Here is a 17642-nt window from a genome sequence, read left to right on the forward strand (position 1 = left end):
ACATTTTGCATGATGTAGTCTGAATATAAGTTAAATAAGCAGGTTGACAATATACAGCCTTGACCTACTCCTTTCCCAACTTGGAACGAGTCCATTGCTCCTTGTCCGATTCTAACTGTTGTTTCTTGACCTGCATACAGATTTCTCAGGAAACAGGTCAGGTGGTTTGGTATTCCCATCTCTTGAAGAATTTTCCACAATTTGTTGTGATTGACACAGTCAAAGGTTTGGCATAGTCAATAAAGCAGAAATAGATGTTTTACTGGAACTCTCTTGCTTTTTTGATGATCCAACGGATGTTGGCAATTTGATCTTTGGTTCCTCTGCCTTTCTAAAACCAGCTTGAACATCTGGAAATTCATGGTTCACATAATGTTGAAGCCTGCCTTGGAGAATTTTGAGCATTACTTTATTAGCGAGTTGCTGCTAAGTCGCTTCAGTCGTGTCCGACTCTGTGCGACCCTATAGACGGCAGCCCACCAGGCTCCGCTGTCCCTAGGATTCTCCAGGCAAGAATACTGGAGTGGGTTGCCGTTTCCTTCTCCAGTGCATGAAAGGGAAAAGTGAAAGTGAAGTCGCTCAATCGTCCGACTCTTAGCGACCCCATGGACTGTAGCCTACCAGGCTCCTCCATCCATGGGATTTTCCAGGCAAGAGTACTGGAGTGGGGTGCCATTGCCTTCGTATTAGCGAGTTAGATGAGTGCAATTGTGTGGTAGTTTGAGCATTCTTTGGCATTGCCTTTCTTTGGGATTGGAACGAAAACTGACCTTTTCCAGTCCTATGACCACTGCTGAGTTTTCCAAATTTGCTGGCATATTGAGTGCAGCACTTTCACAGCATTTTTTGGGTTTGAAATAGCTCAACTGGAATTCCATCACCTCCACTAGTTTTGTTCATGGTGATGCTTCCTAAGGCCCACTTGACTTCACATTCCAGGATGTCCGGCTCTAGGTGAGTGATCACACCGTCGTGATCACCTGGGTAATGAAGATCTTTTTTGAATAGTTCTTTATATGTTTGCCACCTCTTCTTAATATCTTCTGCTTCTGTTAGTTCCATACCATTTATCTCCATTGTTGAGCCCATCTTTGTGTGAAATGTTCCCTTGGTATTCCTAATTTTCTTGAAGAGATCTCTAGTCTTTCCCATTCTATTGTTTTCCTCTATTTCTTTGCATTGATCACTGAGGAAGGCTTTCTTATCTCTCCTTGCTGTTCTTTGAAACTCTGCATTCAAATGGGTATATCTTTCCTTTTCTCCTTTGACTTTTTCTTTTTTCTTTTCACAACTATTGGTAGGGACTCCTCAGTCATCCATTTTGCCTTTTTTGCATTTCTTTTTCTTGGGGATGGTCTTGATCCCTGTCTCCTGTACAATGTCATGAACCTTTGTCCATAGTTTTTCAGGTGCTCTGTCTATCAGATGTAATCCCTTGAATCTATTCCTCACTTCCACTGTATAATTATAAGGATTTTGATTTAAGTCATACCTGAATGGTCTACTGGTTTTCCCTACTTTCTTCAATTTAAGTATGAATTTGGCAATAAGCTGTTCATGATCTGACCACAGTCAGCTCCCGGTCTTGTTTTTGCTGACTGTATAAAGCTTCCCCATCTTTGCCTGCAAAGAATATAATCAATCTGATTTCGGTGTTGGCCATCTGGTGATGTCCATGTGTAGAGTCTTCTCTTGTGTTCTTGGAAGAGGGTGTTTGCTATGACCAGTGCATTCTCTTGGCAAAACTCTATTAGCCTTTGCCCTGCTTCATTCTGTACTCCAAGGCCAAATTTGTTGTTATTCCAGGTATTTCTTGACTTCCTACTTTTGCATTCCAGTCCCCTATAATGAAAAGGACATCTTTTTTGGGTGTTAGTTCTAGAAGGTCTTGTAGGTCTTCATAGAACCATTCAACTTCAGCTCTTCAGCATTACTGGTCGGGGCATAGAATTGGATTACCATGATATTGAACGGTTTGCCTTGGAAATGAACAGAGATCATTCTGTTGTTTTTAAGGTCGCATCCAAGTACTGCATTTCGGACTCTTCTCTTTACTATGATGGCTACTCCATTTCTTCTAAGGGATTCTTGCCCACAGTAGTAGATATAATGGTCATCTGAGTTAAATTCACCCATTCCAGTCCATTTTAGTTGGCTTATTCCTAAAATGTTGATGTTCACTCTTGCCATTTCCTGTTGGACCACTTCCAATTTACCTTGATTCATGGACCTAACATTCCAGGTTCCTATGCAATATCGCTGTTTACAGCATTGGATTTTGCTTCTATCACCAGTTACATCCACAACTGGGTGTTGTTTTTGCTTTGGCTCTGTCTCTTCATTCTTTCTGGAGTTATTTCTCCACTGATCTCCAGTAGCATATTGGGCACCTAGACAGCATCTTTCAGTGTCCTATATTTTTGCCTTTTCATGCCTTCATGGGTTTCTCAAGGCCAGAATACTGGTTTGCCTTTTCCTTCTCCAATGGACCACATTTTGTCAGAGCTCTCCACCATGACCCGTCCATTTTTGGCGGTCCTACACACCATGGCTTAGCTCCTGCCTGGCCTAGCTCCTGCTGGCCGCCGCCTCCGGCCCCCAGCCCCTGGCCCGGCCTAGCTCCTGTCGGCCCCCGGGCCGGCCTAGCTCCTCTCTGCCACCGCCCCCGGTCCCCAGCCGCCAGCCCGTCTTAGCTCCTGCCAGCTGCCAACCCGGCCCCCAGCCCCCAGCCCGGCCTAGCTCCTCTCGGCCACGCTTCTCCGCGGAGCTGTCACAGCCGGGGGCTGTGGGCTGGGGGTCGGGGGCCGGGGGCAGCGGCCAAGAGGAGCTAGGATGGACCAGGGGCCGGGGGCAGCGGTGAGAGGAGTTACCCCAGGCCCAAGGAGCGACGGCTACGTGGGTACAGGAGGGCTGAGAGGAGTTACTCCACATTCAAGGTCAGAAGGGGCCATCGTGAGTAGCTACCCCTTGTCCAAGGTAAGGAGCAATGGCTGCACTTTGCAGGAGCAGCCGTGAAGAAATAAGAGAAACCCAAGTAAGACGGTAGGTGTTGCGAGAGGGCATCAGAGGGCAGACACACTGAAACTAAAATTACAGAAAACTAGCTAATCTGATCACACGGACCACAGCCTTTTCTATCTCAGTGAAACTAAGCCATGCCGTGTGGGGCCACCCAAGATGGAAGGGTCATGGTGGAGAGGTCTGACAGAATGTGGTCCACTGGAGAAGGGCATGGCAAACCACTTTGGTATTCTTGCCTTGAGAACCCCATGAACAGTATGACAAGGCAAAAAGATAGGACACTGAAAGATGAACTCCCCAGGTCAGTAAGTGTCCAATATGCTACTGGAGATCAGTGGAGAAATAACTCCAGAAAGAGTGATGGGATGGAGCCAAAGCAAAAACGATACCCAGCTGTGGATGTGACTGGTGATAGAAGCAAAGTCCGATGCTGTAAACAGTGATATTGCATAGGAACCTGGAATGTTAGGTCCATGAATCAAGGCAAATTGAAAGTGGCCCAACAGGAGGTGGCAAGAGTGAACGTCGACATTCTAGGAATCAGCGAACTAAGATGGACAGGAATGGGTGAATTTAACTCAGATGACCATTATATCTACATATTGTGGGCAAGAATCCCTTAGAAGAAATGGAGTAGCCATCATGGTCAACAAAAGAGTCCAAAATGCAGTACATGGATGCAATTTCAAAAATGATAGAATGATCTTGTTCGTTTCCAAGGCAAACCATTCAATATCACAGTAATCCAAGTTTATGCCCCGACCAGTAACGCCGAAGAAGCTGAAGTTGAACAGTTCTATGAAGACCTACAAGACCTTCTAGAACTAACACCCAAAAAAGATGTCCTTTTCATTATAGGGGACTGGAATGCAAAAGTAGGAAGTCAAGAAATACCTGGAATAACAGGCAAATTTGGCCTTGGAGTACAGAATGAAGCAGGACAAAGGCTAATAGAGTTTTGCCAAGAGAATGCACTGGTCATAGCAAACACCCTCTTCCAAGAACACAAGAGAAGACTCTACACATGGACATCACCAGATGGCCAACACCGAAATCAGATTGATTATATTCTTTGCAGGCAAAGATGGGGAAGCTTTATACAGTCAGCAAAAACAAGACCGGGAGCTGACTGTGGTCAGATCATGAACAGCTTATTGCCAAATTCATACTTAAATTGAAGAAAGTAGGGAAAACCACTAGACCATTCAGGTATGACCTAGATCAAATCCCTTATGAGTATACAGTAGAAGTGACAAATAGATTTAAGGGACTAGATCTAATAGACAGAGTGCCTGATGAACTATGCACAGAGGTTTGTGACATTGTACAGGAGACAGGGATCAAGACAAGCCTCATGGAAAAGAAATGCCAAAAAGCAAAATGGCTGCCTGACGAGGCCTTACAGATAGCTGGGAAGAGAAGCAAAAAGCAAAGGAGAAAAGGAAAGATATTCCCATCTGAATGCAAAGTTCCAAAGAATAGCAAGGAGAGATAAGAAAGCCTTTCTCAGTGATCAATGAAAAGAAATAGAGGAAAGCACCAGACTGGGAAAAACTAGAGATCTCTTCAAGAAAATTAGAGATACCAAAGGAACATTTCATGCAAAGATAGGCTCGATAAAGGACAAAAATGGTATGGACCTAACAGAAGCAGAAGATATTAAGAAGAGGTGGCAAGAATACACAGAAGAACTGTACAAAAAAGATCTTCACGACCCAGATAATCACGATGGTGTGATCACTCACCTAGAGCCAGACATCCTGGAATGTGAAGTCAAATGGGCCTTAGAAAGCATCACTACGAACAAAACTAGTGGAGGTGATGGAATTCCAGTTGAGCTATTTGAAATCCTGAAAGATGATGCTGTGAAAGTGCTGCACTCGATATGCCAGCAAATTTGGAAAACTCAGCAGTGGCCACAGGACTGGAAAAGTTCAGTTTTTGTTCTAATCCCAAAGAAAGGCAATGCCAAAGAATGCTCAAAGTACCGCACAATTGCACTCATCTCACATGCTAGTAAAGTAATGCTCAAAATTCTCCAAGCCAGGCTTCAGCAATATGTGAACCGTGAACTTCCAGATGTTCAGGCTGGTTTTAGAAAAGGCAGAGGAACCAGAGATCAAATTGCCAATATCAGGTGGATCATCGAAAAAGCAAGAGAGTTCCAGAAAATCATCTCTTTCTGCTTTATTGACTATGCCAAAGCCTTTGACTGTGTGGATCACAATAAACTGTGGAAAATTCTGAAAGAGATGGGAATGCCACACCATCTGACCTGTCTCTTGAGAAACCTGTATGCAGGTCAGGAAGCAATAGTTAGAACTGGACATGGAACAACAGACTGGTTCCAAATAGGAAAAGGAGTATGTCAAGGCTGTATATTGTCACCCTGCTTATTTAACTTATATGCAGAGTACATCATGAGAAATGCTGGGCTGGAGGAAACACAAGCTGGAATCAAGATTGCTGGGAGAAATATCAGTAACCTCAGATATGCAGATGACACCACCCTTATGGCAGAAAGTGAAGAAGAACTAAAGAGCCTCTTGATGAAAGTGAAAGAAGAGAGTGGAAAAAGTTGGCTTGAAGCTCAACGTTCAGAAAACTAAGATCATGGCATCTGGTTCCATCACTTCATGGAAAATAGGTAGGGAAACAGTGTCAGACTTTATTTTTGGGGGCTCCAAAATCACTGCTGATGGTGATTGCAGCCATGAAATTAAAAGACGCTTACTCCTTGGAAGGAATGTTATGGACAACCTAGATAGCATATTTAAAAGCAGAAACATTACTTTGCCAACAAAAGTCCATCTAGTCAAGACTGTGGTTTTTCCAGTGGTCATGTATGGATGTGAGAGTTGGACGGTGAAGAAAGCTGAGCACCGCAGAATTGATGCTTTTGAACCGTGGTGTTGAAGAAGACTCTTGAGAGTCCCTTGGACAGCAAGGAGATCCAATCAATCCATCCTAAAGGAGATCAATCCTGGGTGTTCATTGGAAGGACTGATGTTGAAGCTGAAACTCCAATACTTTGGCCACCTCATGCGAGGGGTTGACTCATTGGAAAAGATTCTAATGCTGGGTAGGATTGGGGGCAAGAGGAGAAGGGGACGACAGAAGATGAGATGGCTGGATTGCATCACTGACTCTATGGACATGGGTTTGGATAGATTCTGGGAGTTGGTGATGGACAGGGAGGCCTGGCATGCTGTGATTCATGGGGTCGCAAAGATTTGGACACGACTGAGCGACTGAACTGAACTGACACAGCATGGCTCATAGTTTCATTGAGTTAGACAAGGTTGTGGTCCATGTGATCAGATTGGCATGACCCCATCTGTCCTAATTACTTCCCAAAGGTCCCACGTCCTAATATCATGACATTGGGGATAGGGTTTCAACATATGAACTCTAAGGGAACACAGGCCTTCATCCATAACAATATAAGGTAGCTAGATAACTCATTTTCCAACAATCTTAGCCTCCTAGATATTTAATTTCTTTTAAGATTGCCAATCACTAGTGTAATAAGCCAAGTATGTGATTTTGCTGTTGTTTTTGTTTTTCAGTCGCTAAGTCATGTCCTACTGTTTGTGACCCCATGGACTGCAGCATGCCAGGGAAAGAGGGTGAGTGTTTTACTTTAATTATTGATCATTTCCTGCTCTATGTAAGTTAAGTTCTTTGTCCGTTTTTTTCTTTGGGGACTCAATTTTCTTAATCATTTTTAAGTCTTTATATGAAAGGAATACAGACCATTGCATACATAGTTGCTGCAAATGTAGTTTCCATATTTGTCAAGTTTTGCTTGGGGATCTTTGAAATGAAAAACTTGCAATTTGTACTCAAGACTGTCATTTTCTCCTTTGTGGTGCCTTATTTTGGGTGGCATCCTTCAGAAGGCCTTTTCATCATTAAACTATATGAATTTTTCCAGCTTTCCCTCTGGCATGTTATTTCATATTAAGCATTCAAATATATAATCGATCTAGAACTAATATTATTGCATGGTGTAAGTTAAGGATCTAACCTTATTTATTCTTCAAATGGTTAATTAAAATGATTTCTCTGTTATATAATAAATTCTTACTTGTTTGTGTTTCCATGCTTTTTATTATACTCCACTGAAGTATCTGGCTTTACAAAAATACTGCATTGTTTTAATATACAACAAAGAATATAAGAATGTAAGTAAAGCTGGTCAGTCATGTCCGACTTTTTACAATATAAAATATAAGAATATATGATGCTATTTCTTGCATCTCCATAAAACATTTAAATCAGTGCAATTGTATTTCAGTTAAACTTGTTTTTCTACTTATTTTATTTTATTGATGCAAATAGTTTAAATTCAAGAACTACTTACCAATAATTAAATAAAGAACCTGGCAAAATAATCACCTTGAAGGGCTAATTTTGCTTAGGATACCTTTTACTTCTTTTATAATGTGTCAAAATATCTAGAAATTTTGAAGTCCTGGCAATTTATTTCAAAAATATATATGAGAATCCTGCCCTCTTGTGTTAGTGTAATTTACGTTTTGTCAATCATTCCAGTTTTAAGTAGTCTCTAATCAGGGTGTAAAGGATAAAATAAAATCAATGTTTTTTAACATTTATATGACTGTGTCATTAGAAATAAATAGTAAGAGAAAGTGAACACTCTAATATTGCTCTCTTTTTTCTTTTGACTCTTGCCTTATTTGTTCAATTGGTAGCTCTTGTAATATGGAAATTCTTTTCCTTCAAATTATTTTCTAGTTATAAAAATGTGTCGACTCTTTTTCCAGTGATATTTGCACATAGCACTTTAAAAGGACTAAACATCCTGTAGTGCCTGATTATATCTATGTTATATCTATTTTAGACTAATGTTTCCTTATGGAGAGACTTTCAGTGATATGGCCCTTTAGCATCCAGAAACAAGGAAGAGCCTAATCTGGAATTCATGTAACCTGACCTTGAGTTTAAGAGCAGGAAGCACTAGTGTTACTGGAAATAATCAGGATGGTAGAGCTATTACAGGTGGGCATGCAAACATTAACTGTCTTAAATGAACATGTACATGAATGTTATGGAATTCAGAAGTGGAGGAGACAGAGTTATCTGTTCTTTCTGCGCGGTTAGTTACATGGACACCGGAAACATCAACAGCAGCTTCAGCTGGGAAACCTACAGAGGGAGGACGTTTTCTCCAGCTGAAACAAATGTGAAAGCAGGAAGATTTTGTAGGTCTAAGCAAGTCTACAACTGAAAGGTGGAAACAACAGGGCTAAAAATACCTTCCCACAAGTGGAGCCCACATTCCCTGACAAAGCTCCCCTTTAACACAGCAGTGAAGAGTCAGGAAGTGAAAATGAAGAGGATTTTCCAGATTTCAAAGAAATGCTTCCAACTTTGCGAATATTCACACTTTTCTAAGACATTAACAATGTTATGATTGCCACTTCAGAAGAAAAAAAAAAAAGTATGTCTTTGTGGATTTTTCCCAGAAATATGGTAAATACTTGTATCAAAATAATCCTCCTACAGGAATGAGTTGAACATCACAATTTATGTATCTATACCATGAGTGTTGACTGTCTGGTACTAAATGGATAGCACTAGTACTCAGTCAGAGTTGAAACCAGAATATCCTATCCATCATTGCATCCACCGATCACTATACTCATTTACAACTAATTCTCTTGCAACAGACTTTGGCAATGCTAAATAATGAGTTCCAGAATAATAGCCCTGATGGCTAGGAATTGGCTTTTTTTTTTTAATTTGCTGAGAGTTGTGATATTTATAAGTTTCCTATTAATTCTTGAACTCTTTCAAAGTTGAGGTACCTCAGAGACTTGAGAGGATGGACTCACCTCAAAGAAATTATATCCATTTTCAGTGAATTTGCAGAGTATCAATTTAGCTGAACTGGAACTACATTTCCCAGAATTCTTATCTCTGTAATTTCAGGTCAGAGTAGGCATAGTGAAAATCATATTTGAAAGGAAACAATATCAGACCCTGCAGCAGCAACAGCTAGGCTTTGCAGGTGCATAAAGGATGTCAGAAGCTGTTGCAGCTCACTGCCACATGTTACTGATCTGCAGGCTCCTGTACAGGGCAACGTTCAAGCCCACAGGCCCTCCTTATCCCTGGGATCTCCTTGTTCAGTTTTTCTGAGTCCTGGGGCAGGCATGTGCATGGTTCTGTGTGAAGGTGTCAGCTGCTTCTGCAGTCACCCACATGATTCTCATTGGAGATTCTGAGAAACAGACGTGGGTTCCAGTTTGTCCTTGATCACCCACTTTCACATCCACTTTTCTTTTCTCTGCTTCTGACCGTAATGACCTATAGCAACTTCAGGCTGGCTACTGGATGCAGAGATAACACTCTTCCAAGAGTTGTACACCAGGTTCCACGATTGTGCAAGGTTTAATCCCTAGAATAAAACCCCATCTCTTATCACTCATAGTACTTCTTCCTGGGTTGCATCCTACAAAAATTGGTGCCTGGAATCAAGGTGCTGTCATAACAAAAACCTAAATCAGTTGACATTGGTTTGGGTACAGCATGGCAGGGAGAAGATAGAAGGTAGAAGTAGAAGGGTCTGATTAAAGTTGATGAGACCACGGAAGACAGTGAAAATTTGAAAAACAGTAAGAAAATTGTTGTTGGAAAGTTTGGTAACATAGCTCTCAGTCATAATGTAGAAAATAAATAAGGTATTTAATGAACTTGTTGAAGAAATTTATAGACAGAATGTGGAAAATTCCTACAGGCTTCTTCCTATGATTAAATGCAAAATGAAAAAACAAAGGGTGGGAAATGAAAGAGAAACAAAAGAAAGAATTGCACCATTTTCACTTAGCCTTTAAGAATTTAGAGAAAATACAAAGAATCCAGGGATTGTTGGGCTTGAAAACTGTTTTTCATACCTAATCATTCCCCAAAAACTCTCAAAGAAAGAAATAGCCTTAGCAAATATAAAATCCAGTGCACCTAAAAGAAACTCACAGTAAAGATTGTAAATGTGTGGCTGCTATATATCACCTTGTTGAGACCTCAAAAAATATAAGACCTTGACTCCTAAGGCTCTAAAGGATCTTATAGATGCTTCCCCGCAGCATCATTACTCTTAGCCCTAGGTAGAAAGGGCCTATCTGGTTAAAAAAGAAAGAAAGAAAGAAAAAGATAAAAGGAAAATTGTAAATGGTTTATGCTAATGGAATGGATTTTAAAAGTACAAAATACAAAGGAGTCTTTGGGCCTCTTCAACCTACTGTGGGCAGGAAGCAGGCGGTTGAGGTCACCTTGTTGCAAAAAAAATCAATCAGTAAATATAGAGAAGGACCTAAAAAAGCCGAACCAAGAGCTAGAAGGCCCAAGAGTAGAGGGGAATCATTTCAAGGGAATAAAATTATCCCCAACCTCTGATTTCAATGGGCTTCCCCAGTGGCTCAGACAATAAAGAATCTCCCTGCAATGCAGGAGACCTGGGTTCAATCCCTGGGTCAGGAAGATCCCTTGGAGAAAGGAATGGCACCCCACTCCTGAATTCTTGCCTGGAGAATCCCAGAGAGTCCCACGGACAGAGAAGTCTGGAGAACTACAGTCCATGGGCTCGTAAAGAATCAGACACAACTGAGCAACTAACACTTTCACACTTTCTAGATTTCAATAAACACTCTGCCTCTAATTCCCTCCTTATTCAAACTGGATTTTCTACCACTCTCATTTTGTCTCAGCATTGTGTGGTAGTGGAAAAACTTGTGTCTTTAGTTCATAGCTTATCAGATAGAAATCAAGCTCCAAAAGTGAAGGCGCCTCATTCACACCTGGTACCTGGCCTGAGTGTGATGCTGTGGTGCGATGAAAACACAGGAGCCATGGGAAGGGCTGAATGTAACTTCTGTGAAGTCAGAGGACAGGCAAACTATTACACAGTAAAAATGACGTAAATTCCTTGGCAATCCTCTCATGGACTTACGGAGTATCTGTGCCCCTCCCACCCCCAACTCTGCTGTTTGAATCTGAGAGGGCCCTTTGACTGCTTTGAAAATACGATGTGACGAAAATGATGAGGTGCCAGATTCTGGGGCCAAGTCTTAAGCGACTAATATTTCCATTTCCTGTATCTTAAATACTCACCTTTGAAGTCTTGAGTCTCCATGTAAGAAGTTCAGCTGGAAGAAACGTGTGGGAAAGTCCTGAGACTACGTGGAGAGGGAGAAGAACACAATTGAACCTAACTTTCCAGCAGTCTCTGCTGAGGCAAACGAATCCCTTTAGGATTTCTCAGGCAGCCCATCCGCTGAATGTCCCCAAATGACCCCAACCAATACCACATGGAACAGAAGAATTTACAGCTGAACCCTTTTTGGATTTCTGACCCACAGAATCATAAAGTATAATAAAACATTTTATTTTAGCCACTTAATTGGGGGGCAATTGATTACGCTACCACAGATAACAGGAAAGACATTTCAGTGTGAGACATCTCGTATGCAACTGCTGAGATGCAGAAAAAAAAGTTCATATAATTTTAAAATGGAAACAAAGAAGCACTGCTCTTTCTCTTTTTTCTTAGCTGTGAGGTGGCCTCAAGGTGTATTAATTCTCTGTTTCTCACATCATAGATTATATCAGCACAATCCTTAGTAAAAATTTTGAATGTTGAACTTCAATAATTGGAGACCATTTGAATCTATTATGCTGCTACATATTTCCCCCACAAGCTTTATTAATAAAAATTGCTATGTTTTGACCTCCATCTGCCAGTCCTTTATCTTCACATGTCTTTGGAATTCAGGCAGAGATGTGAGGGGATATCTTTTCATTCCTCTCTGAGGTATTTCTGCCAAACCAAACTTTCAGAATTTTAATGCAATCAGATTAGTTTTATTTGCTTTTAAATACCAGTGAGATGAAAAAGAAAGAACTTCATTTTTTGTGATGCTCCATTAACCAATGCAAATAACTTTCCATATGCTCACTGAACAATTTAAATGCATTTCTGCCAGTCAATCTGCCTTTTAATCTTTTTGCAGTATATCTCTTAACTGGAAAGTTTAGGTCTATTGGAAAGTTTATATCTACTCTGCCTCCTTATGGTTAGAGATGAGTAAAATTATAGAGATTTAATCCTGAGAGTTAATCTATAAAATTTTTTATTGCTCATTTAATTTTAACCATAAAAAAATCCCATTTAATCATATGCTGTATCCATAGACAGATATGTTTAAAACCTAGTCTTAAAAAGTCTTGGGAAATAACTTGCATTAAAACTATCCTAAGAATTTGTGTATTCTGCTTATTTTTGGCTTTTGGTTTCCTTTCTGAGCTGGCCAACTGTGTAGCTATCTCTTGGTCATATCTGAACTCAGGCTACCACAAAGCCACATAATGTAGAAAACTTCAAACCCACTTTAACTTCAGGTCAAGTAGATTAGAAAAGTGCTATTTATCTAAGTAAATACATTTCATTTCTTTACACTTAATTCAAGGAGAAAAAATAATCTCTTCTTATTTTCTTTCCAAATCCACCCTGTTTTGTCACAGTGATTCTCATGCAGATCCAGCCTTGTCATTCTCAGGCTTCCTAACTCCAAACATCAAAGTGTTAATTTAGCCTTCCTCTGCGATATTTTCTAAAACATTGTAGTTCATTCACTAAGTTGTGTCTAACTCTCTGCAACCCCATGGACTACAGCACACCAGGCTTCCCTGTCCTTCACTACCTCCTGCAGTTTGCTCAGATTCATATCCATTGAGTTGGTGATACCATCCAACCATCTTAACATTAATTGAGAGTAGCTATCTCTGCTCAGAGGAATTATGGTGAATATTGAGAGATGCAAGAGACTTTTATTTTTTTCTTTATACCTCTATATTTTTTGAGTTTTAAAATAAGAACTAACATTTAAGATCAGTTATGAAACTGAAATCTTAGTTTTAAAAATAGTAAATAATATTAACTGTTGTTGTTCAGTCACTAAGTCACGTCTGACTCTTTGTGTCCCCAAGGACTGTAGCCCGCTAGGCTCCCTTGACCGCGGGGTTTTTCAGGCAAGAATACTGGAGTGGGTTGCCATTTCTTTCTTCAGAGGATCTTCTTGGACCAGGAATTGAACCCAGGCCCCCTGCATTGGCAGGCAAATTCTTTCCCACTGAACCACCAGGAAAGCCCAAATAATGTTAACTAGTGATTCACAAAAGAAGAAAAGCAAATTGCCAATGAATACATGAAAAATATGTTCCAAAGATGAATGCTGAGACTAGTATGAATATCATGTCATATCATCATGAGAATCTCTGGGCTGGATGAAGCACAAGCTGGAATAAAGATTGCCGGAAGAAATATCAATAACCTCAGATATGCAGATGACACCACCCTATGGCAGAAAGCAAAGAAAAATGAGCCTCTTGTTGAAAGTGAAAGAGGAGAGTGAAAAAGTTGTTTTAAAGCTCAACATTCAGAAAACTAACATCATGGCATCTGGTTCCATCACTTCATGGCAAATAGATGGGGAAACAGTGGAAACAGTGTCAGACTTTATTTGGGAGGCTCCAAAATCACTGCAGATGGTGACTGCAGCCATGAAATTAAAAGGCGCTTGCTTCTTGGAAGAAAAGTTATGACCAACTTAGACGGCATATTAAAAAGCAGAGACATTACTAGCCAAAAAATGTCCACCTGGTCAAAGCTATGGTTTTTCAAGTAGTCATATATGGATGTGAGAGTTGGACTATAAAGAAAACTGACCACAGAAGAATTGATGCTTTTGGAGAAGACTCTTGAGAGTCACTTGGACTGCAAGGAGATCCAACCAGTCCATCCTAAAGACAATCAGTCCTGAATATTCATTGGAAGGACTGATGTTGAAGCTGAAACTCCAATACTTTCGCCACCTGATGTGAAGAGCTGACTCATCTGAAAAGACCCTGATGTTGGGAAAGATTGAAGGCAAGAGGAGAAGGGGATGACACAGGATGAGATGGTTGGATGGCATCACCGACTCAATGGACATGGGTTTGAGTAAACTCTGGGAGTTGGTGATGGTCAGGGAGGCCTGGCATGCTGCAGTCCATGGGATTACAAAGAGTCAGACATGATTGAGTGACTGAACTGAACTGAGCTGAGTATGAATATTCTTTTATTCTTTGTAAGCAACTTCGTTATTCTGCCTTGGTATTTCTAGGATTTTTCTCTTCATCATTCTGTTTTTTTTAAATTTGAATGCATATTCAAGGTGTTAATTTCTTTTCATTCACAGGATATTTAAAGGTGTGAATTTATTATCATAGACTTTACCTGGAATGCTGTACTCTCCTTCCAATTTTGCTTTTTTCCTTTAAGGAATACGTAAAGTTTTTATTTTCCTCACCCATTTCCTTTTTATCATGTCTATTCACCATCATGCCAACCTGCTCTTTCTTTGTGGTCTTCTGCAATTCATAATTAATATGGAAACACCTTGTGTCCTGAGGAGAATTAACATACTCATCATTATATTTCTTTAAATAACTTCTGAAGTCTTCTCTTTCTCTGAAATTTCACAGACTTCTTTGCTGTTGCTTTATCATGTATTTTAATTTATCATACATTTTAATTTCCCTCTTTAAAAATGTGTGTGTATGTGTGTGTATGTGCTCAGTCTTGTCTGACTCTTTGCAACCCCATGGACCCCTCTGTCCATGAGATTTCCCAAGCAAGAATACTGGAGTGGGTTGCCATTTCCTACTCCAGGGGATCAAACCCAGGTCTCCCACATTGCAGGCAGATTCTTTACCCTTGGAACCACCAGGGAAGCTCATTTCTAAATAAGGAGAACTCTCCACAGATACAGTGATTACTACATTACAAGGACCAAGGAATAAGTTTGTGTTGATTGTGAGCCAGCTTGGATGCAAATCTTAATCTTTCATTGGGATTTAATCCAGAACAATGTTTCAGAAGCATTTGCTGAATTGATATGCTCTTTCACTACTTAAAAGTTTTTATTTATGTGGGTCCTGTAAGAAGGAGATGAGCCCTTTCTATATTTACCACCTGAGTTTTTAATGTTTGGAATGAATGATGTACGTGGATTTGTAGAACACTCTCTGTGTACCATGACTGGAGGTCTTCCCGGCCCCATCTTTCTTTCTAATGATTTATTTGTGCACATTACATCTTGCTTAAGATAGAAAGCTGCCGCCACCTGTCTCAATTATATGTGGGCCCTGGTGCCATCCCACTAGTATTACAAAAGTGTTGGTTTCTAATTAGACGTAGAAATTTTGAGTCAGGTTGTAGATGTTGACATCACAAAGTAGCATCTAAGAAATAGAAGCATGGCTGTCAATTTTTCTGTTCGATAAAAATGTTCTTCCAGTTTCTGAAACTGGAAGAAAATGGCAGAGGATAGAGACAGAATAGCTTACTTCTCATCACTGAACAAATTGGCTTCTCCCCTCTATCATCCTGGCATTTTGTAGAAAATGTTTCCAGATTTGCTTAAGTTTACCACCATGGCTATTGAGAGTTTTTATTTTCTTCTGTTTCTAGAATCGGTTATGTGAGTCAAGCCAGAAGCTGAGTGAAGCAAATTCATTACAGCCATTTTCTCAAAAGACAAGAGATCATTAACTACATGTTTTCATTTTTTTTAATTCATGAGATGTAAAAAGGAAACCAAAGCAATCAGGATGGGAAAATACTGTATAAAAGATTGATTTTGTTTCCAAATTATCCAGAAAGAAAATTTCTGGATAGTTTCAGTTGTTTATCTTCTACTAAGAAAAGATTTTAAATACATGCTAGGGGCTCAATTAACTTAAACAGGAAGAGTAAACATCATTAAAAAATCACATTAGTCCTGATTTCTTCTCTTAAAGGCAGTCGTATTGTGAAACCAAGTTTATCTGTTCTTTCATCATAATTTCTGAGGGAGATAGTTAGTACCTTTGAATCAAGTGGACTGTGCGTTGATTCTTCTTAGCACTCATCTGAAGATATCATTGTTTACTAATCTTAATATTTAAGCCAAAGTGCAATGAAAAATAGTTTTATTACTGGAAAATATGTATTTAAATGACATACTGTTATTTTAGAACATTTTCCTCAATTACCATATTCTAGTTGTCTTAAGTTCTCTAGAGAGAAGATCATTTTTTTCAAGAAATTGGATATCTGAAATGCATACCCAATCCAAATCAAATACAGAAACATGCACCAGCAAAACTTTGTGCGATTTCTATTCTCAGTTTCTTCATACACGAAGTGGGAAATAATGATCTTTTCTACTTGTTAAGGGTAAAGCAACCAAGAATGTCCTAGATGCCTGATGCATGTTTAATATACATTATTTTTCCTCTGGACCACAAAAATTCTAAAATGCCACATTCAATTTAAGAATTCAGCTTGTATTCATGAGGAGGTGCATGGAAATGGACTAATGTTTTCTCAGTCCTTAAAAGCAAAAGCAAACTTCTGTTGCGCAACAATGAGAAAACAATCAACACAGCAGCACAGTTCGGTAACTTTCTTATTTTTAAGTTTTTTTGAAATAGACCATTTTGAAAGTCTTTATTGAATTTGCTACAGTATTGCTTCTATTTTACGTTTTGGGTTTTGGCCATGAGTCCTGTGGGATCTTAGCTCCCCAACCAGAGACCGAATGCACACCCCCTGCATTGAAGGGGGAAGTCTTAGCAACAAGACCACTAGGGAAGTTCCTAGTAGTTGTCAATATTAATACAAGGATATGCTATAACTGGGACTTCCTCAGTGGTTCATGCCTTCCCCTGGAGGAGGGCATGGCAAACCACTCCAGTATTCTTGCCTGGAGAATCCCATGGAGAGGAGCCTGGCGGGCTACAGTCCGTGGGGTCACAAAGAGTTGGACATGACTGAGTGACTAACACTTAACTATAACTATGTTCAGTTTTCCATATTTCTCTGTCTGTGCTTATCCATTGAGACAGGTAATTGATACAGTTCCCAAATTCAAGTTATCTTGTGTAAGGATAAATTTTAATATTTTTTACCATAAAAGACATGATCAGGAGAAATGTATCTCATTTCCTTAAATTGTTTGCCCATTATCTAACTAGCATATTCAGATTGTTGCAATGTGACACAGCAAGAATAGTAAAGTAAAATTCTTTTTAGCATAATCTAAAGCAACCATCTGGATATCCCAGAGTGCCGTGATGATATAGGAACATGACTAGATCATTCAAGTGTTTAAGAGGCCACCTAACTTTATTCTCTAATTTTCTCTATGAAAGGAAAACATTAATGTTTTGATCCATCAACCTCTTTACTACCATGGATATAACAACATCATCTAAAATCACTCACAAAATTCATTTTTTGGAATGAGAAATAGAAAAGAGAAAAATCACAATTTACATGTGTCTAAGAGTTGTAATATAATCATATAGCTTCCTAAAAAGATAGATAACAGCCATGAATATAGAATCATTGTACAGAATCACAGATCTTCATAGCAGATGTCAAAGGAAGGTTAAGGCAATCATATCAGTCCTAAGAATAAGAGCAAACTAAAAACTACTTTAAGAGAATAGGATTCCTCATCATTCTTCATCCTCAATTCTCACCATTGCCACATTCTTGGGGTTCTGTAAAT

General features: G+C 39.7%; 1 protein-coding gene across 4 annotated transcripts in view; it reads left to right on the forward strand.

The window, feature by feature from the left end:
* RBM11 (RNA binding motif protein 11) overlaps nucleotides 1-16231 on the forward strand; it is a 42477-nt gene extending 26246 nt beyond the window's left edge. For 2 of the 4 annotated variants that reach the window (XR_014072205.1, XM_081552771.1), the window contains 2 exons: nucleotides 6591-6650; nucleotides 7889-10206. Coding sequence is in view for 2 of the 4 variants with exons in the window: in XM_081552771.1 (XP_081408897.1) it covers nucleotides 6591-6650; nucleotides 7889-7921 (93 nt within the window). In the remaining 2 variants the exon portion in view is untranslated. Of the gene's footprint in view, nucleotides 1-6590; nucleotides 7117-7888; nucleotides 10207-15556 lie in introns of those variants that run through there. The other 2 variants (XM_081552762.1, XR_014072204.1) reach the window with 2 other exon arrangements.
* The last annotated feature ends 1411 nt before the right edge of the window (nucleotides 16232-17642 follow it).

The sequence above is a fragment of the Giraffa tippelskirchi genome, chromosome 2, assembly GCF_054371585.1.
Source record: "Giraffa tippelskirchi isolate mGirTip1 chromosome 2, T2T-mGirTip1v1.2.pri, whole genome shotgun sequence".
Taxonomy (NCBI): domain Eukaryota; kingdom Metazoa; phylum Chordata; class Mammalia; order Artiodactyla; family Giraffidae; genus Giraffa; species Giraffa tippelskirchi.